This window comes from Mesoplodon densirostris, chromosome 18 (assembly GCF_025265405.1).
Source record: "Mesoplodon densirostris isolate mMesDen1 chromosome 18, mMesDen1 primary haplotype, whole genome shotgun sequence".
Classification (NCBI taxonomy): domain Eukaryota; kingdom Metazoa; phylum Chordata; class Mammalia; order Artiodactyla; family Ziphiidae; genus Mesoplodon; species Mesoplodon densirostris.
In genome coordinates, this window is record NC_082678.1 from 5602159 (window position 1) to 5622623 (window position 20465).

The following is a 20465-nucleotide window of genomic DNA, read 5'->3' on the forward strand; positions in this document are numbered from 1 at the left end:
ACAACTTCTCTTCCTACCCGGGCCCCCAGCCTCTGAGCTTCTCCCCGACCTTCCCCTTCTCTGGGACCAGAGGTGCGGCCAGGAACCTGAGGGAGCCCTGCATCTCCCTCCTTCTTGGGCAGGGCTGAGGGGCCTGGAGACCCTGGCTCTCAGCACTGGGTAGCGAAGCATGACGGATCAAAGTTCAGGCATGGGGCTTCCCTGGTGGTGCAGTGGTTGGGAGTCCGCCTGCCGATGCAGGGGACACGGGCTCGTGCCCCGGTCTGGGAAGATCCCACATGCCACAGAGCGGCTGGGCCCGTGAGCCATGGACGCTGGGCCTGCACGTCCGGAGCCTGCGCTCCGCAACGGGAGAGGCCACGACAGTGAGAGGCCCGCGTACCGCAAAAAGAAAAAAAAAAAAGTTCAGACATGGAGGCAGCCTCGCCTTCCCCGCTCTCCCCACCTGGGGGCTGGCGCGGGGGGTCAGGCAGTTCCTAGGAGGGGTGGACATCTGTGGCCCCCATTCCTGTAAGGAGCGAAGCGATTATATGCTCTGGCCCTCTGCCACCCTTTCTGTAGGCAACCTAGCACATGAGGCTCCCTCCTCCCACTTCCCACCAACAAAGGTGTTTGGATGGTCCTCCCTCCACCTCCCATTCCTCTCCCCAGGTCAGGAGGAGGCTGGACCTTGGGTGTACCCTTCAGAGACCCGGTGGCCTGTGGAAGGACAGAACTGTTTTCCAGGTCACTGGGGACAGGGGGGTATCTGTCCTGCTGTCGTCTCCCAGGGAGCCGGAGTGGGAAGCTCCAGAGATGGGACAGGATCCCCGCTCTAAACCAGCCCCTGGGGCGTGGTCTCTGAGAACTGGTATTTACTGTGGAGGGCTGGGATTCAGTGTGCCTTGGGGGGAGGGTCAGGGTTGGGTGTGTTTTAGGGGTGGGGAGGTCAAGGTTGGGTGTGTGTTGGGGAGGGGGGTCGATGGCTTACGTGTATTGGGTGAGAGGGTCAGAGTGCGGATGAGGAGAGTCAGACCCAGAGCCGGGGAGGGGTGTCAGTTTGTGTGCTGGAGGGGGCGGTGACTTAGGGCACAGAGGGTGTACGGGGGAGGCGTCTGTGATTGTGTGGTGTGTTTGGGGAGGGAAGGGTCTCTATTTCTTATCGCTAGTCTAGGCTGGAGAGGAAACGAACCTGCCTTTTTTGTTGTTCCCCCTGGGAATTCCACGGGGTCAGGGGCGGGGTGGGGGGAGGTGGAGTAGGCTGTGTAGCGAGTTCTGGCTTTGCCACTTACTAGATGTGATAACCTCTCTGAGCATGGGTCCTCGTCTGTAACCCAGGGATCTGACCAGAACCTCCCTCAGAGGGCCGAGGTTAGGCGAGAGCATTGCTGTAATGCACTCTGCTGTTCACCTTGCATGTGGTCCTCGCTGTCTCCTTGCCGTGGTACTCCGTGTTACGACAGTGGAAAGGGACCCTGGCCCTTTCTGGGTGGGGGCTGGAGAGAACGGGAGGCTAACATCTGTGGAGCACCTACTGTGTGCCTGGGACTTTATCTCTGTTTTACAAATCTTAATCCGGACAATCCTGGGAGAGGGACATTATCTCCATTTACACATGAGGAAACAGCACCGGTGGTTAAGTGGCTGAGCTAAGTGACCTTACAGCTGGGGTGTTTTCTACCATCCAGATAGGCAGCTGCGGGAGGGTATTGTGGGGAGCCCTCCTGGACTTGGGGAGCTCACGGCCATGGTGAAACCCCCTCCCATGGCTGAAGCCCCCCGCTTCTGCCTCAGGACCTTCTGCTTTCACCCAGTAGGGGGCGTAGGGGAAGGCCTCCCCCCTAGCCACGCCCCCTTTTCTGTTTTTGATCCTGAAGGCTGGAGGGAAAGACCGATAAGAGGCCTGGGCCAGATCTCCATCCTGTCCTGGAAGCTGCGGATACAATCTGTTCACACCCATCCCCGCCCCCAGATCAGCCCACTGCAGCCCGGGGAGTTTGCAGAGCTCAGCGGGCACCCTCCCTCCATCTCCATCCAGACAGACACTGTAGGAACAGAGTGTAGAAGCTACCGTTCTTATTCTTATTTTGTTTCCATTTGTGGAGTGGGGGCAGGGGGGTTGGAAGCTCTCTGTAGAGGAGCTGGGGATGGGAGCCCCGAAAGACCGGGTCCAGACGTTTCCTTTCCATCCACACATGTGCTGTGTGGCCCTGGGGTCTGGGGGAGCCTGGAGAGACTGGAGGGGGTGAGCCCTTCTCCTTTCCCGCTCCTCTGCCGCGCTCCCCTTTTCAGTCTGTATCCTCCCTCCCCCCGCTCCTGCCCACTCTTTCCCTGGACAATAGGAGGGACAGCCCAGGGAGAGGGGGGACCGCTAGCAGTGCCCTCCCTAGGGTCCAAAATGCAGAGTCAGCCAAAAGACTGTTGGACAGGGTTTTGAATGAAAATGCGGCCCCCTCACCTTTTATCTCCAAGCATTGATAGTGCACAGGCCCCCCTCAGGGCAGGATCCCAGCATGGGCAGGGGGAGGGGACTCAGGGAAGGAAGCCTGTCCTCTTAGGCTGGCCAAGACCTGAGACACTGTGTCCGCCCGTGCCAAGGGCCCTGTGCCCATGGGGATGGTGCCAGTGCAGGCCCTTTGAGGGGTAGTGTCTGAAAGAGGAAGTGTTTCCCTTTTTCCAAATCACTTTGGGGCGGTGCCTACAACGCCTTCCTTCTCCTCTCCGTTTTCAATGGTGGGGCACAGCCCATGGAGCTGGACCTCCAGGGTAGACTGGAGGCCCTCTGCCCTGACTAGATCAGAAATAGAGGCCCTCCCCTCCCCATTTTGACTTGCTGGGAACCTCAGCCCACGGACCAAGGCCCCCTTGGCAGAAGTCTTAAAGGACGGCTCTTCCTGCGCAGCCTTGGGCAGGTCACTCAACCTCTCTGGAGTCTGAGTCTGTTTCCTCCTCTTTAAAGCAAGACTCCTGATCTGCTGCTTGCTGGGCAAGTTGCTATGAGGCCACAGTGACCTGCTTGCTGGTGAGGGCCTGGGCGAGCTTCAAGTACCCTGCAGAAGCAGTGATGACGAGGGGTGGGTGGAGCCGGGCATTGTCTTGGGGGATGGCCACCCTGTACTGGGACCCGATGTCCGTCTGGCCCTGGGTCTCATGATTTCCTGTTTGTTATCCCCTCCAGATGGGGTTGGGGACTGGAGGGACCCCTGCCTGGCACAAGCAGAGGCCACTTCAGTTCTGCCCATACCTGCTGAGGGCCTGCTAAGCACACAGTCCTGGAGGAGTTGTGGGGGACACGGCAGAGGAGGACGGGGCCCCAGGCCTGCCACTCAGTCCTCCCCACCTCCCCCGCTGCGCCCCCAGGCGGCCAGAACCTTCCTTTTTCCCTCTTCTCCCATTGCCCCAGGACACTGTGTTCTGCTCTGACCTGCCCCATGACCTTGCTGTTGCCCAGAACAGGCATCTCACCCCGACTTCTCCACTTCTCCAGCTCCAGAAATCCTATCCATCTTTCAAGGAATATCTCGAATACCGCCTCTTCCCAGAAATCTTCACAGATGTTCCTGCTTCCTTGCTCACTCGCTCCCTCCTTTGAAGGCCCGCAGGTCCTTATTTTTTCTCTTAACAGCACTCATCTCTCTACCATGAAGTGACTCCTCTCCACCTGGTACCTGCAGTGAGCTGCATCATTTGGGAGATCTTTTACTGATCACCAGGTCTTTGATGGCAGGGACAGTCCCAGATCCCTTAGTACCTTGAAGCTGTGAACACAAGGCCTAGCACATGACTGGTGCCCAGGATCTACGTCGTTTGGGAGGAGATACCAAGGGCTGTGGAAGCAGTCTGCCCTCCTCCCCAGCAATCTCATCCACAGCCAAGGCTTGCACCCGTGCCCTAGGCCCCAGCGTTCCATCTGCAGCCCAGACCTCACTTAGGTGAGACCTCACTTTGGAGCCCAACACCCACCCATCCACCCGCCCGGTAGACTTTTCTGCTTTGCACTCTTGGAAACTTTGCTGTAGCACAAGCCACACACCAGAGTCCTCTTTGCTACCTCCTTTCCCCCACTACCCACTATCCGTGCCCCACCCCCACCCCCCGGCCACATTGATTACTTTCCTCTATCATCACTGCCAGTCTCCTGGGCTGTGCTACTGTTGTGTGCTGCCTGGACTGTGCTAACTGGTCTCTCTTGCCCTCCTACCATCCATTCTTCATACAGCTTCACACGGCTAAATCAGATTTGTAACACTGTAAATCAGATCCTGCCTCTCCCTTGCCTGGAACCTTTTTGTGGTTTCTCCTTGCATTTGAGATACAATCCAGCAAGCTCACCTGGTCTGGCCTCAGCCCACCTCTCCAGCCTGGTCCTCCGCTCCTTTTTCTTTTGAATTTTATGTTATGTCCTCTGTTAGTTCCTTGAATGAACTCACCAACTTCTGTAACCCCAGGACCCTTGCACAGGCTCTTTTACTGGGATTCCACTCCTTCCTACTCTTTTTTTTTTTTTTTTTTGCGGTACGCGGGCCTCTCACTGTTTTGACCTCTCCCGTTGCGGAGCACAGGCTCCGGACGCGCAGGCTCAGCGGCCATGGCTCACGGGCCCAGCCGCTCCGCGGCACGTAGGGTCCTCCCGGACCGGGGCACGAACCTACGTCCCCTGCATCGGCAGGCGGACTCTCAAGCACTGCGCCACCAGGGAAGCCCTCCTTCCTACTCTTTACCTAACTTCTAAACTTCTAGTCTTTCTTTAGGTCTCTGCTTTGACCCTCCAACCTAAATTAGGTGCCTACATTAATTCTCCTTTAAAGCATACTTTATGTGCTTACTTGTGTCATAATACCAATTATCTCAGTTTGCAATTATTTATAATATGCAGTAATAAACAGAAATATATATATTTGTGATTATTTGCTAAATGGCTGTTGCACCATAAGGTCTGCAAAGGCAGGCTCCCCAGGGTATCCACCTGGGAGGTGCTCAGAAAATAGTTTTCCTTGAGTCGGCCTGGCATGGTGGGAACATGGGCTTTGATGGCATAAAGTTCAAATACTCACTCTACTCTTTAATAGCAGTGCGATCTTGGACAACCCACCTAACCTTGCTGAGACCTTAGTTTCTTTATTTGTAAAATAGGAATAATACCACTTATCTCTTAAGAGTTGCTGTGAGGATTAAATGACCACATATGTTAGGAACCTGGCTTTTAGAAGACTATCCTCCGGAAGCACGTAAATTCCTATCAAATGAGGGAGCTCTGCTGCAGGGTCAGAGGGAGCAATAAGATACTCTCTTCTCCTGGGGCATTCCCCCCCGCCCCCCACCCCGCGCCTTCCTGGACCTACCCAACCCAGGTCTTTCTTCCAGTGAAACCGGCATCCCGAGGGCTTCCGGGAGGAAGTGGTCAGCTGAAAGTCACCAGCCCCTCCTTTTCTCTCTCCAGGGCTAGACGGTGCGGTGGGGGGCCCATGCTGGTTCCGCCTGTGGGACACACCCTGGGCGGGGCTTTGCTCGACTGAAGCACGCCGGACGTTGCGGGGAGAGCCCCCTCTGCACGCGTTTGTGCCAAAGCACCCGAGCTGCAGCATCGGGTTCCGGCGGGCGGGCGGCCGGAGTCACACATGATGTCACAGACAATGACACAAGCCGGGTGTCTCATTCTCACGCGGTGCCCGAGCTGCACAATGTCACACCCAGGACACCCGGCACGGCGCTAACACTTGGCCACACGCACCCCAGACCTTCGCCTCCTGCCGCCATTCTCCGCGTCTCCGGGGGAGCGGCCCGACCGGGCAGGGGGCTGGCGGGTGAGCCCCGCGGGCAGGCTGGCGAGCGGGTGATGTCACGGGCAGCGGTGGGTGGGTCACCCGGAGGTGAGGCGCCGCCAGGCGAGTTCAGAGAGAGTTCAGCCGCATTGCATTAGGCAAATGAGGCCCGGGCTGGGTGTGGGGGGGGTGTTGGGGGAGGACAGCGGGACCACCCCCCTCCTCCCGCCCACCACCTCCCTCGCCTTGGCATCGCGGGGCCGGGGACTGACCAAAGCACGGGGGAGGCTGGGAGCCGGAACTGGGACGGGGGAGGCGCCTGCCCCGCTTCCGTCCTGGCGCAGCCCCCTCCTCTCCCGGTACCCAGCCTCCGTCAGTTCTCCGTGCACTCCTCCTCTCGAGCCTTTTACCCCTTCCGTCCCCTCTTCTCGCCTCCTCCTGCCCGGACTGCCCCCCACTTGCCTTCCATGGCCCGCCTCTCCCTCTCTGTTCCCGGCTTGGCGCCCGCTGCTGCCGGACCCGCCGGGAAAGGGTTAAGGCAGGGGCGGTGCCTGGACGGGACGGGGCGGAGGAAAGGGAGTGGGACTGCAGGGGAGGGGGCGCGTAGGCCGGGGTTGGGGGCCCGCGGCGCGCACCGCCGGAGACCGAGCGCAGGGCGGCAGCCCCTTGCCTGGTGGAGGCGGAGGCGGGGCCGCGCGGTCCCCACCCCACCCGGAATCCTCGCCCGGGAGAAGCCTGGGAGCCCCGGCTGGGAGGAGGAAGTGCTCGGTGGCCCCCCGCCCCGCGCCGATCTCGCCCCCGGCCGGCGCACTCGGGGAGCCGCGGGACGCTGCCTCGGACACCATGAGACTCGCGACGGGAGCCCCCTCGAGGTGAAGACGCCGAGTTACCGGGCCTCGGCCGGGCGTTCCCGGGGTCAGCCGAAGGACCCCCCCCCCCGCCCCCCCGCCCCCAGTACACACAACTTCCCTGCTTTTCACCTGGGACTCGCAGAGCGGCCGGCCGACTTGGACGCGGGACTAAGGGCAGAGGGCGGCCCCCGGCGCGGGTCGCCAGTCGGGGCGGGGGGGACGTGCCCCTCGCCCCCAGCAGCTCTCGGATGGCGCCGCCGGCTGAGTGAGGGAGGCGGCGCGCAGGACTTATCCGCCCGGACTTCTTGTCTTCGCGGGGAAGATGTACGAGAGCGTGGACGTGGGGGGGCTCACCCCCACCCCCAGTCCCTTCCTGGTGGTGGATTTTTATAACCAGAACCGGGCCTGTTTGCTCCCGGAGAAGGGGCTCCCTGCCCCCGGTCCCTACTCCACCCCGCTCCGGACTCCGCTTTGGAATGGCTCAAACCACTGTAGGTACCGGCCTATCCCTCCTATTGTGGGAGCTGGGGGGTGAGGGTAGGCTGTAGGGCTTCCGCTCCACCAGGAGATGCAGGCCTGGGGGCGTAGTGAGGGTCTTGTCTCTACCCTCCACTTTCCCTTGTCTGTCTTGCTGAAAGTAGGGTGCCCTTGTTGGACAATTGGACTCCCCCGAGTAACCCTGGGCGCTATTTCTGTTGTATTTGGACTGAGGAACTTTGGGGGTTCCTCCTTTCAGGAAACGTTTGTTCATCTCTCCGTCCACTTTTTGCAGGGGAAGTGAAGCCCCTTGTCCCCAGTTTATATTCTTCTTGCTTGCAATCCGATAGCTTCACAGCTGAGTGGTCCTTTCTCCCACCCTGAAGGGTGGGGTAAAGGTCCTATCTGTGGGCTTGTCTGCTTCTAGGAGGAGGGGCCGCCTCCCCAGATCCTACCCCTGCCAAAGCCTGGGGGAGAGCCTGTCCTGGGCGACAGCTGCTGCCCCCAGCTCTTGGGTGTCAGGGGAGCGCTCCATGTCTTTGGTGTTGGCAGTGGGGTGTGGCAGGAAGGGGCAACTCCATCAGCTACCCGTCGGCCATCCTAACCGACCCGTAACACCTTGGGGAAGGGCACTTGTCCATCTGAGGGTTGTCCTGGCCCTAGACACTTGGCTGGCACAAGCTTCTGTGCCAGGGATGGAGGGGAGAAGCTACTCTGGTGGGAAGAATCTCCCTCCCCATAATCCTAATACGGTTTGTTCTCTGGAGGATGAGTTTGATAATTTTGTGGGTCTGGGGCTACTCTGGAAATGAGGGCTGCATCCCCTCCCTACTCAGCCGTGTCCTTTTGTTACCGTGTTTTCACCTGGGGATGGGGCGGGCACTGGGCTGTCCCTCCTTAAGAGGGCCGCTGCTGATGAGAGCCCCGGAGTCCTGGCACCTCCTCTCCTCGCCGTCCTCTGGCTGGGTTCAGGCTTCCCTGGAAGGGAGAGGCTCTGTACACTGGCGGGAGCTGTGAGTGCCTGGGGTGCACACCTGGGCATGTTTATACCCAGCTGTGAGGTAGTGTACCTGGTGGGGGAGAGCGGTGCTTAGGGGGTTATTGTTACTTGGCTCCGGTTCCGTCCTCTTCCCTGGGGGGCTTCTCCCACCCTCCCGGCCTGGCTGCCTCTCTCCTGCCTGCCAGGGAGGAGGGGTAGAGTGGGTCTCTGGGGGCCTGGCAGATTGCAGTAGGTTGAAGGGCCACCCGCAATGCCTTTGCTCTAGGAAGAGAGACCTGAGGTGCAGAGACGCCCATCTCTGCACCTTTCAGAGCCACCTCACCCCCAGCCTTTATTGTCCGGCCCCCTGACCTTTGCCTCCGGGGCAGATTGCCTGGGAGGCTGCAGACCGTGGGGGGGGCGGGCGGTGTGCGCGTGGGTGGACGTTAGGAAAAAGGGGTCAGGCGACAGGTGTGACGCACACCGGGACCCTTCTTCCCATTCTCCCAGAACTGGAGGAAGGTGTCCCCTGCTAAGTGGGATACTTGGGGCATGGCTGCCAGGGGCACTCCCTCCACAGCCTTGGCCGCTTTTGCCAGAGGACTGGGGAGGAGATGGGATCCGAGGCCTTGGGCTCCAGCCCTTGGGGGCAGCTCAGCTCTTTCTGGCCCCAAACTGGCCAGGCGAGGTAGGGGGACGCCTGGAGGCCCGCGGGCGATGGGGGAAGTGGAAGCCTGTTCCCCCGCACCGTGTGTGGGGCAGCGTGGAGCCAGCAGCCCCGGCTCCCCTGTTGCCATGGTGGGAGTGTCGGGTGTGTGGCAGTGGGCTCAGCCCCCAAGGCTTCGTGGGCCGGGAAAGTGGCTGGGAGGGTTGTGGTGGGGTACAGGCTGGGAGGGCCTGGAGGCTGGGGGTGGTGACTGGAGTGTGTCTGGAGTTCACGGGGCCATGACCGAGCCCCTGGGTATGTGTAGGTCCTCTGGTGCCAGGAGCCCTCCTGCCCCCTCACACCGAGTCCTCCACTCTCCGCTGCCACCTCCACCAAAGGTGGGAAGAGACTGCACGTGGGCTGGGGGAGAAGAGCTTCCCGATCCTGCAGGGCCCCGGGGACCTTGCCTCCCTCCCCCAGAACCCCCGTTTTGGGGCGCCAGAGGACAAGGGGTACACAGGATGTGGCTCTCCATCTGTCCCCCACCAATCTCGCGGCTCACGCCTCCGCCCGCTCCCAGACGTCCAAGAATGTGAAGCACGTGGATGCCCGTAGTGGGGGGAGGGGGGAGATGCTTATCGGCGGCCGCTGGGTAGGGGCCTTCTTCCGCCGCCGCCGCCGCCGCGCTACACCCAGAGTCACCCCCACCCTCCTCTGGGGTGGAGGAAGGGCGGGGCCCAGCGCCGTGCGCCCCCTCCCCGCCCCTCCCCGCGGGCTGCCAGCGGAGCTGCGGAGGAGCGGGCGCCAGCAGGATTGGGAGGGGAGCCGCTGGCCGGGGGCCCGGCTGATTTCCTGCAGATCTCCTCCAGGAAACCGCCCCCTTGTGCGGGCCTGCGAGCGGCTCTGGGGCGCGGGGACTCCGGAGCGTTCTGCCCACCAGGAGCCGAGCGGGGGCGGGGGAGGGGCAGCCTGGCAGCGCGGGCGGGAGGGGACTCCTGGCTCCCTGGGCCGGTGCCATGCCTGCGCTGGGCGCTGGAACTTTTGAGCTGAGAAGGTGTGGTGCTTCTCCCGCCTCGTCCTTCTGCAGGAAGAGGAGAGATTTGTGGGCTGGGGCCTCTGGGGAGGGAGGTGAGCGGGAAGGGGCCAGGCCGTGGCAGTCCTTCCCCCGCTGGGTGTGCAGAGTTAAGGCTGCGTCCTGACTCTTGCAGAGGCTGGGAGCGTCCTAGAGTGCCCCTGCTCCCCTTGGCTGCTGGCTGGTGGCCCGGGAGGTGGGGACTGGGCCGGGGCTCTGGGTTCAAAGGGCACAGTGGGAAACCTTAGAGCTGTTACCTGGGTGACAGGTGGCGATGTGCTGGGCGTGGGGCGTGCAGAACAGTGTGATAGCCTCAGAGGCAGCCAGCTGCTGTGGGGTGGGCCGCAGGGAGGCCTCACTGAGCCCAAACTGTGTACCCTCACCTTCGGTCATCTCCCCCCGTCCTGCCAAAAAGCGCAATTTAAAAAGCACATTCTTCCAGTTTCATAAACAGCCTCTGGACTTTGCCTCAGCTCCAAATTTCTACAGACCTTTGGCTCTCCACTCAGTCCCTGGTCTTAAGCTGCCTGTCCCTCATCTGGGGATCCCCTGTCCCCACGGCCCCCTCCCCTCTCTCAACCCCACTCCGTACCCCAAAGCTCCCTCTGTCCTTTCTCCCCCTCCCCTCTGGTCCATTTTAGAGGTCGGGCCTTGGGGGAGGTGGGTCCAGGGCAAAGACTGGATGTGGAGGGAGGGAGGTCGGTCAGAGCCGCCTTCCTCTCTGGTCGGAAAGCTGACTGGGATTCCAGGCCATGGTCCCTCCCCACACCCCCTTGTCCTTGACACCCCCCACCCCCCACCAGTCTGGATTGTCTATTGTGACTCCTTTTACGTCTTGGAAAAAGTTAGCACAACAAAGGGCTCCTTTGTCGCTCACCCCTCTGCCTCCTGGCCTCACCCAGGCCCCCCAACCCCGCCCCCCCCCCAGCAGCTGTTCTCAGGCCTCTCGCCTGTCTGATTTGCTTGTCTGGCCTCTGGGAGAGTGAGGTGGGGAAAACCAGGCCAGGACAGTTCGATTTGGGGTGAGGTGCAGAGGGTGGGGGAGGTCAGCGACGAGTCGGGGTCGGTGGGGGTGTGGTGTCGGCAGCCACTGATCCTTTGCCGCAGGCTGCTCTCTGGGCAGGGACAGGGACAGGGACATGGGGCCACAGCAGTGCTGGTCAGCCAGGCTGACCAGGGAAGTGGTGCCCAGGCCCAGCTAAGAGCCAGGAAAGCCCTGCCAAGGTTGTTGGCCTGGTTCCCTGTCATCAACCGCCTGGCAGTCCCTAGTTGTGTTGTGAGGGTAGTAGCATGCAGCTAGCCAGCCCCCCACCGCTCCCCGCCCCCATCCAGGTGCTTCTTTTCTCTGTGCCTGGACTTCGGGGCCACATGAGGTGCTCTGAGGTGCTTGGGCAGGAACTCTGGGCCCCTTTGAATTCCAGAACCTCGTGTGCTGGAGTTTGGGGTGAGACTAGATAGAATTCTGGGGTGTGGGAGGAGGCAGGGATCTATCTCCTCAGGGAGGCGTCCTTGCCCCTCCTTGGCCCTGGGCAAGTGGTCTTGGCAAAGCCTCAGGAGGGTGCCGGGTGGCCCCTTGGGAATCTGGGGTTGACTGGGTCCCAGTTCTCATCCAGTACAGTACACCCCCAGCTGCCCTGGCTTCGGGCACAGACAGCCCCCATGCAACCCAGCCCTGTTCTGCCTGGGGTGATGGGCATGGGGCCAGGCACTGGGAAGGATTTGTAGGGGGAGCTGCCCTTGCTCGCTAGGTCACCCTCCTGGCTGCCCTCTTAGAACTGAATAACAGGAGGGGAGGGGAATAGTAACCGGGGCATAGGACATAGTATCGTATGGAGGCCAGACAGACAGAGCATTGATGGGAACAGACCCCCTTTGTCACGCTTTTCCCCCCAGACAGGGGGCACCCAGAGCAATGGGCTTCCGGGGCCCATAGGGACGCTTCTCCCTGTCTCCAGGGGGGTCCCCCTGCTTATCTCAGGGAGTCCCACCTGCTGTGCCCCAACGTTTGTGACTCTGCACACCCTGCCTTGGGTCCCTGGCCAGGGGATTGTTTGGGTGGAGGAGGGGCTGTGGCTGCTGGCAGAGGGGGTGGGGGGGGAGCGGAAGCAGAGGGGGTGGGGGAGTGGCCGGCTTTGAATATCCTGTTGACCCCAGTTTCCTCTGTCCCCAGCTTGTGTCCTCTTCCCTCCCTCCTCATCAGGCCTTAACTCCTTCCTAACGTGGGGGAGATGGGGCCGGGCTGCCCAGGGTCCAGGGCTGTGGAACCAGGCTGACACCCACGCCCAAGCACCAAGTACAGCCACATCCGTGTACAAATCTGATGGTTTATTATCTGCTCTTTCTGGTTTTGAAGGTGGGGTCCTGTGGAAGTAGGCAGGACTGATGGGGTGCTGGAGCTTCATGGGCAGCCTCATTTCCCCAGTCGGGCTGGGAAGTCCCAGGTTTCCTGAGACTGTGTCCCTGCCCCAGAGTTTGACTCCTGGCAGCAGTGGGGTGGCTGGGAGAGGCTCCTGGGAGAGATCAGGAGGCAGGGTGGGCACCGTATGAAGGATGGTGACCTGGGTCTCTAACCGCCCTTGTCCTCTTGTCTCTCTAGCCATTGAGACCCAGAGCAGCAGTTCCGAAGAGATAGTGCCCAGCCCCCCCTCGCCACCCCCTCTCCCCCGCATCTACAAGCCTTGCTTTGTCTGTCAAGACAAATCCTCAGGCTACCACTATGGGGTCAGCGCTTGTGAGGGCTGCAAGGTGAGTTGCGGGGGTCATTGGGAAGGATATCCCTGATTAGATAAGTGGGGTGGTCCCACTGCCGAGGGCTGGGACTGTGCCGGTGGTGGTGGTGGTGGTGGAGGTAGTGGGTGTCCCTGAAGCTGCTGATCTTACTTCTGTACGGAGGTGGCGGCAGCCTTGGAGGAGAGGAAGCCTTCAGCAGAGCCTCCTTCCCCGTCGATGAGCAGGGGTCCCCCAAACCAGAGGTCCCCCTCCTGCCTCAGCTCTTTTCCCCATCATCTCCATCCTCCAGCTGGCAGGGTGTACACCCGCTCTGCTACTGCCGCCCGGGTTGCCATGGTGAGCTAGATGCCGACTGGCTCTTGGCTGGGGACCCAGGAGGCCTGCCCTCTGTGGCCTTGCCTGAACCTCGCCATGGCAGCCTGGCAGGAGGCCGTTAGGAGCAGGCGCCTTGCCTTGGCCTCTCCTTCAGGTGCCCAGGCTGTGGGCTTCCCAGAGTCTGGCTGGATTTCCACGTGCCCATGTTTGGCTCCAGGGTGCAGATGTGGCTGCCACCTTCCCAGCAGCTGTGGGCATGGCCTCTCCTCCTCCTCTCCCCAGGGCTTGAGCCTCTGTACCTGTTTCTTCCCCAGAGATTGGGGCTCAGAAGCTGCACAGCTTTGAGGCTTGGGGCCCTGGGCTACCCCTCAGTGTGGGGCAGAGATCAAGGGCAAAGCACCAGGCCTTGGACTCTGTGTCTGCCTGTCCTGTCTGGTTGTTCTTGGTCTGCCTTAGCCTGTCTGTCAGTCTCTCTGTTAGCCCGTGTGGGCAGCCCCTGACCAGCCTGGTCTACCTGTGATCCGTCTGTGCGCATCTGCCTGGTTAGTGAATGCGTGTTTTGCTGCTTTGCTCTTGAGCGCGCTCTCCACCTGTCTGGCCAGGCTGTGTGTGTGTGTGTGCGGCCCCTCCTGCTGGCCTTCTCTTCCTGTGCTCTGAGCCCAGGGCTGTGGGCTCCAGAGCTCTGCGCCTCTCTCATCTAGCCCCATCTGCCCCTTTACTTGACTCACCAGCAGCCCAAGGTCCTTTTCCCCAGGAGAGAGGAAGCTGGGTCTATGCGTGTGGGTTGGGGGAAGCCCTCTGCCCACCTGCCGTGTTCAGGCAGCAGGTATTGGGACTCTTCTCGGGGTATCCTTGTAGGCGGACCCTTCTCTCTGCCTTATCAGGTCTACTCAGGTAGTTGATGGCCAAAGCCCTTGGGGGCAGCAGCCACCTGGCCCTCTGCCCCCACGGCTGAGGCCACAGGCCAGCGCTGTTCCTACTGTGGGTGTGGCTGACCTGACTCCCTGCCCTCCATACCCAGGGCTTCTTCCGCCGCAGCATCCAGAAGAACATGGTGTACACGTGTCATCGGGACAAGAACTGCATCATCAATAAGGTGACCCGGAACCGCTGCCAGTACTGCCGGCTGCAGAAGTGCTTCGAAGTGGGCATGTCCAAGGAGTGTGAGTGCCATGGGCAGGGCGGGGCCGTGCATGGGGCAGGGCACGAGTGCCTGGCCCCTAAAGCTGGGTGATCAGGGGCATGTGGATGTGTGTGTGGATGTGAACGGGCGTGCTCGTGACGTGGTGTACAGGCTGGTGGTTGAGGACGGTTCACCTATAGCTACAGGGACCTGTCTGTCTGTCTCACTAGTTGTGTGTCCATGTGCGGACAGCCCTTCCTGTTCGAGTGAGGCGGGCTGTGTGTGCTCGCTCACGTGTATGCGTGTGTCTGCGCCCGCTGGCTTGCTTCCAGGCCCTGGTTGGCTTTGGGGTGGGGCTCAGAGGCATCCCTGAGTCCCCCTGGATTGTGCATCTTAGGACAGGGGTGCTGCTGGGTATTTGTTGTGTGTGTGTGGGGGTGGGCGGAGGAGGTGCTGCAGGCATAGGGATCTTAGAGCCTTTGTCTGGTGGAACCTGGGACCGGGAGTTGGAAGAGAGAATTGGGACTTCTCTGATCCCAGAGGAGCGGGGGCTTCCAGTTTGGGCTCAGCTGAGGCCCGATGGAGGGAGAGAGGGAGGGCTGGACAGGGAGACCCTCTTGTGTTGAAATCATGGGTGTTGCCGTGGTGACCGGTGATTGATGATGTCAGAGATAAATGACGCTGACAGACGCCTCCTTGTCTGCGTGGCCGTTGCCATGGTGCCTGAGCCGTGGGGGATGGGGTGGGGGAGGGGGCTGCAGGACCCTCTAGCCCTTTGTGGGCAGGGCAGTGGAAGAAGGAAGCCGGGAGGGGACGAGGGGGGGGGACACGAGCAGCCCCAGACAGGAACAGAGGGACCCTGCAGCACCCGGCCACCTCCTGCCTCAGGGGGAAGGGGCTGCGTTGTCCGGAGCCCAGGAAGTGCCTGCTGTGCGCCGCGGAGCGGGTGATAACTCGGGACCCACAGGCCTGGGACCCTTCCCTGCAGGGACCCAGCACCTCCTCCTCCCTCTGTTGCTGCCACCTTCCGCTCCCAGAGCTTTTCATCACAGAAGGACCGGGGTGGGGACCCCCTCTCCCTTCCACCACCAACTCCCCCTTTCCCTCCCTCCTCCTCCTCTCTGGCTGCTCTGTGCCCCGGAGCTGAGCAGCTGCCATTTCAATAGAATTAAAGCTTCCGAATGATAAACGTCTTGTCACAGCTGCAATTTTCTCTTCCCAAATTATCCCCCCACTCTCTCTCTCCCTCTCCCTTCTCTCCCTTGCACTTTATTGAATTTGCAGAATCGACATGAGTGATCTCCAAATTATGCCTGCCCCCCCCACCGCTGCCCCCCCCCGGGCCCCCCACCCCCACCCTCTCTTCCTCCAGTGTCAGCAGCCGCCGCCACTGGTCCTGTGAGTGATTGTGTGTCTGGGATAATCGGCTGGTAACGACCCCATCGCTTCTTTAAAGCCGAGTGGTGTGTGCGGCTCAGCGCCCCCGGTGATTTGTCAGCTCCCCCGGCTAATGGGCCGAGAGATTCTCCCACCCGGGCCCCCCACTCTCAGGCTGGGGAGCCCTACTCTTCGCCTGGCCGCCCAAAGAGCTTTCCGAGCCCGTCCCCGGGACCCCAGGGAGACAGCTGCCCGGAGGTCTGGGGGATGGTGGAGGCAGGAGCCGGTCCTCCCTGGAGGCAGGGGGAGCGGGAGGCAGGGAGGGGGAGCGGGAGGCAGGGAGGCCGAGCACAGACGTGGGACACTGTGCACACGTGCCTTCAGCCCTGGACCCCCGCGCGTGCGCACCCGGAGTGTGAGCTGGAGTAGATGCGTGGGAGAGCTGGCGTGCGTGCGGTGGTCACGGGGCCCTGGGGCAGGCCTCGGTGTGTGGGCTGGGTGGGCACGGCGGGAGGCGGCGGGGGGGGGTACCGTGTGTCGCCGTCCCGCCTGCCTGTGCGCTCGCGTGTGTACGCATTCATGTGCGCGCCCCCGCCGGGTGGCCTCCTTCGCAGCCGGCTGCTCTCGGTCTGGTGGGAGGAGCTCGGGCTGGGGATGGACGGGCTTGGGGACGAACCGCCGGCCGCACTTGCCCTCTAACCGCGCGGCCTGGGCCCTCCACAGCCGTGAGGAACGACCGAAACAAGAAGAAGAAGGAGGCGCCCAAGCCCGAGTGCTCGGAGAGCTACACGCTGACGCCGGAGGTGGGGGAGCTCATCGAGAAGGTGCGCAAAGCGCATCAGGAGACCTTCCCCGCCCTCTGCCAGCTGGGCAAATACACTACGGTACGGCCCCCCGGGTCACCCCTTCTGCCAGGCCTGCCCCTCCGCACCCCTGCCTGGGCCACCGCCGCGTACCCCCCACCGTCCCCCCCCCCCGCCTCCCCTTCCTCCCCGCCGCCTCCCATCAAGGAGCTCTCAGGAAGTGAAGGCAGTAGGGGGCAGGTCTGCGGGGGCTGGCGGAGCCGGGCCGAGAAGGCGCCACGAGGGGAGGCCCTCACTCTCCCCCGTCTCCCCAGAACAACAGCTCAGAACAGCGTGTCTCTCTGGACATTGACCTCTGGGACAAGTTCAGTGAACTCTCCACCAAGTGCATCATTAAGACTGTGGAGTTCGCCAAGCAGCTGCCCGGCTTCACCACCCTCACCATTGCGGACCAGATCACCCTTCTCAAGGCTGCCTGCCTGGACATCCTGGTGAGGGTCTGCACTCTGCCCCCCTGGGCACTACCCCCGTGTCCTTGGAGGATGTCCTGCCACTCAAATAGCCACCTCCCTAAACGTCCATCTGGAATCGACCTGTCCAAATGCCCACCCACCCAAATAGCCACGCTTCCTCTCCCCCATGGGTCCACCTGTCCACTCAGCCACTCAGCCCCCGGATGTGCACTGGGTCACCCGTATAGCTGTACACGCGTCCATCCACCCTCAGTCCGTCTTTCCATCCGACCTGCCTTCCAGCCACCCATCTTCCCATGTATTCAGTCTAATAAAGATTCACCTGGGACCCTGTGTGGCCAGGCCTTGAACTGGGTGTCAGGAACAGAGGTGAACACACCACTGTCCCCTCTCAAAAACCTCCTATTGGTGGAGGCAACAGATATGTAAACAGAGCTTGCAAAACTGTGATAAGCGCTGGCTGGAGATGGGGGAGGGCTGTCCCCTCCCTGAAGGACAGAGAGCCACACTGCTGGACCCTAGGGAGGGCGTCCCAGAGGAGGTTGTATCGAGGGGTTTGTAGAAGGGGCGTGTGAACCGCCTGCTGGTGCGGGACCGGCTGGATTCAGGGGACTGCAGGGCATCTGGTGGGGCCAGAGGGTGGGCTGGACTGGAGGCAGGATGGGGGCGGATGGGATTGTCAAATCCAGGGCTGGAGGGAGGACTGTCCTCCCTGTCTTCCCTGATGGGCTCAGCCCACCTGTTCCTTCTGGGCCACCTCCAAGGTGGTCGAGATGTGGAATGTTGTGTTGGGATGTGACCAGGCTGCTCTTCCTGATAGGGGTGGGGTGGGAGGTGGGATGCAAGAGGCAGGATCAGGGTTTGAGAAAGTTGAAGACAATATACATTTATGGAGCTCTTGTTGCGTACCCAGTCCTGGGAACTGTAGACATAAATCTACTGTGGCCTTTGCCTTCTTGGAAATTCTAGTTTCCCTCTTAATTCTCTGCATGGAGGCAGGATGAGCTAGATCAGCTGTCTAATATGGAGGCCACTGGTCATGTGTGGCTCTTAAAATTTAAATTAATGAAAATTCAATTCAGTTCAGTTTTTCATTTGCACTTGCCACATTTCAAGGGCCCAGCGGCCACACTGTGGCCGGTGGCTACCGTATTGCGCGGTGCAGACGTAGAACGTGTCCAGCATTGCAGAAGGTTCTACAGGACAGCACTGGTCCGGCTGCCCGCCAGGTGGTCCTCGGGGGTTGCTGGTGCTAGAAGTGCTGGGGGACGCGAGTTCCTGAACTCGAGAACCCTCTGCATCCAGATCCTGCGGATCTGCACGCGGTACACGCCCGAGCAGGACACAATGACCTTCTCGGATGGGCTGACCCTGAACCGGACCCAGATGCACAATGCCGGCTTCGGCCCTCTCACGGACCTGGTCTTCGCCTTCGCCAACCAGCTGCTGCCCCTGGAGATGGATGATGCTGAGACTGGGCTGCTCAGTGCCATCTGCCTCATCTGTGGAGGTGGGCAGGGGGCCTGGGTCTGGGGGCCAGGCCCAGGGTGGTGGTACGACCCCCAGAGCCTCTCCCGGGGAGAAGCTCAGGGACCATCAGATCAGAAAGGGACCTGTCAGACCCTTGTCAGACCCCTGTTAGAGGGGGAAACCGAGTCCCAGAGGAGCAGGGTCTGGTCTGCGGCCACACGGCAAGGGAGTCGTGATGGAGACCTGGATTCTGGTTCCATTTCCAGGCAGTGCTCGTTGTAGGGGGCTTAGGAGTGAGGACTTGAAGGTCAGACCACCCAGCTTCAAATCCTGGCCAACATGTGACCTTTAACAGGTTGCTGAACTTCTCTGAGCCTCTATTTCTGTAAAATGGGGGCAGTAATGGTCTTCCCCTCATAAAGTGGATGGGAGGATTAGGAGGTAATAAATAAGGCACAGTGTGCCCAGAGCAAGACCCAGTAAATGTTGGCTGCTGTTATTATTTTATTATTATGAGTTCTACCTTATCAGGCTGGTGTCCAGAATAATGGGCAGGAGTGGGAGACCTGTCCCTACTTAAGATGGCACTGCCTGTGTTCAGGGATCCCACCTCCATGAACTGGGCTCTCAGGGCGACCTTTGGGCAACCCCTGTCCCCAGCCCCTCTTTGCTCACATTTGAGAGCCTCTTAGGGCCTTTTTGTGTGGGGACCACCCCCGCCCCCCAGCAGAGAAGCTCAGCCTGTGGTCTGGGCAGGCATGCCCCCTGGTGGTCAAGTCTGGAAGTGCAGCTGTGTTCCTTGCTGGGCTAGGGCAGCGACTCAGCGGGCATCTCTGCTTCCTCAGACCGGCAGGACCTGGAGCAGCCAGACAGGGTGGACATGCTGCAGGAGCCGCTACTTGAGGCACTGAAGGTCTATGTGCGGAAACGGAGGCCCAGCCGCCCACACATGTTCCCCAAGATGCTGATGAAGATCACAGACCTGCGAAGCATCAGTGCTAAGGGTGAGGCTCCCACACCTGGAGATGCCCCATGTGTCTGCTGGGGCTGGGCCCCAACACCTGGCCCAGGACCCACCGTCCATGTTCAGGGTCAGGCCTCCTGCATCTGAGCTGACACCCCACGTCTTTGTGCCCATGTGATGCCCCACTCACCGGACCCCACCTTGCCTAGGTGACCCCCGCCTGTGAGCCCCAAGGTGGCAGTGTCATCTTTGCGTGGTGGTTAAGGGCTCTGGAAGCAGACTGTGTGGGTGTGTGTCCTTGAGCAGCTCAGACAACAGCTCTGAGCCTCAGTTTCCCATCTGAGGAGTGGGGATAATGATGGTGTTTACAGAGTTGTTTCGAGATGTCAGTAGGAGAGTCCACAGCACACAGCGCATAGGAAGGGCCCAGTGTCAAGCCCAGGTGGTCTGACCCCAGAGCCCGAGTTTGGAACCACTTTGCCCTGCTGACCCTCAGCCGTGGGGGCTTAGGAGGGCTGCCTTATGTCAAAGAGCTGAGCCCCGAGTTCAGTGCACGGTGGAAGCTGATATGGGTAGTATTGACCCTCCCACCCCCTCCACCCTTCCTCCTGGGGCCACACTTGCTTGTGGGGCTGGAGGAGCAGGGCGGGCATGCTGACCTCTGTGCCTCCTTTCCTGCAGGGGCTGAGCGGGTGATCACGCTGAAGATGGAGATCCCGGGCTCCATGCCACCTCTCATCCAGGAAATGTTGGAGAACTCAGAGGGCCTGGACACTCTGAGCGGACAAGGGGGGGCCGGGGGGCGGGATGGGGGCGGCCTGGCTCCCCCGCCCGGCAGCTGCAGCCCCAGCCTCAGCCCCAGCTCAAACAGAAGCAGCCCGGCCACGCACTCCCCGTGACTGCCCGTGCCCTGTGGACACAGCCCTTGCCCCGTGCCCTGGCTTTTCTCTGCCTTTCTACCAACCATGCGATCCTTGCCAGCCCTGCCCCCACCTGTCCTCCCTTCCCTGGGGGACCGGAGGGAGGCGGCGGCGACTCTTCGGACAGAGGCCCGGGCCTGCGATGGACTGCCCGCTCCTGCAGATGTCTGGGCTGACATCGGGGGCAAGAACTGAGTGAGGACCCCCGGTCCCGGGCCTCAGGATGGGCCCCGGGGCCTCGTGTTCATCAAGACACCCCTCTGCCCACCTCTCCACATCTTCATCACCAGCAAATGCCAGGACCTGGCTCCCCCATCCTCAGAACTCGCAAGCCATTGCCTCCCCGTTGGGGAACCCCCCTGCCTCGGTTGGTGACAGAGGGGGTGGGCCGGGGTGGGGGATTCCCCCTGTACATACCCTGCCATACCAACCCCCAGGTATTCTTGCTGGTTTTGTTTTTATTTTAATTTTTTTTTTTTTGGTTTTGATTTTTTTAATAAGAATTTTCATTTTAAGCACATGTA

The 20465-nt window shown here is 61.1% G+C and overlaps 1 protein-coding gene across 3 annotated transcripts in view; it reads left to right on the top strand.

The window, feature by feature from the left end:
- The window catches only part of RARA (retinoic acid receptor alpha), a 34186-nt gene extending 14177 nt beyond the window's left edge, over positions 1–20009 (top strand). Inside the window, exons 1-8 of one of the 3 annotated variants that reach the window (XM_060080566.1) lie at positions 6347–6613; positions 12363–12511; positions 13833–13974; positions 16035–16195; positions 16429–16605; positions 17893–18097; positions 18903–19061; positions 19703–20009. In XM_060080566.1, the coding sequence (XP_059936549.1) occupies positions 13863–13974; positions 16035–16195; positions 16429–16605; positions 17893–18097; positions 18903–19061; positions 19703–19920 (1032 nt within the window). In that variant the 5' untranslated portion in view covers positions 6347–6613; positions 12363–12511; positions 13833–13862 and the 3' untranslated portion in view covers positions 19921–20009. The other 2 variants (XM_060080565.1, XM_060080564.1) reach the window with 2 other exon arrangements.
- The last annotated feature ends 456 nt before the right edge of the window (positions 20010–20465 follow it).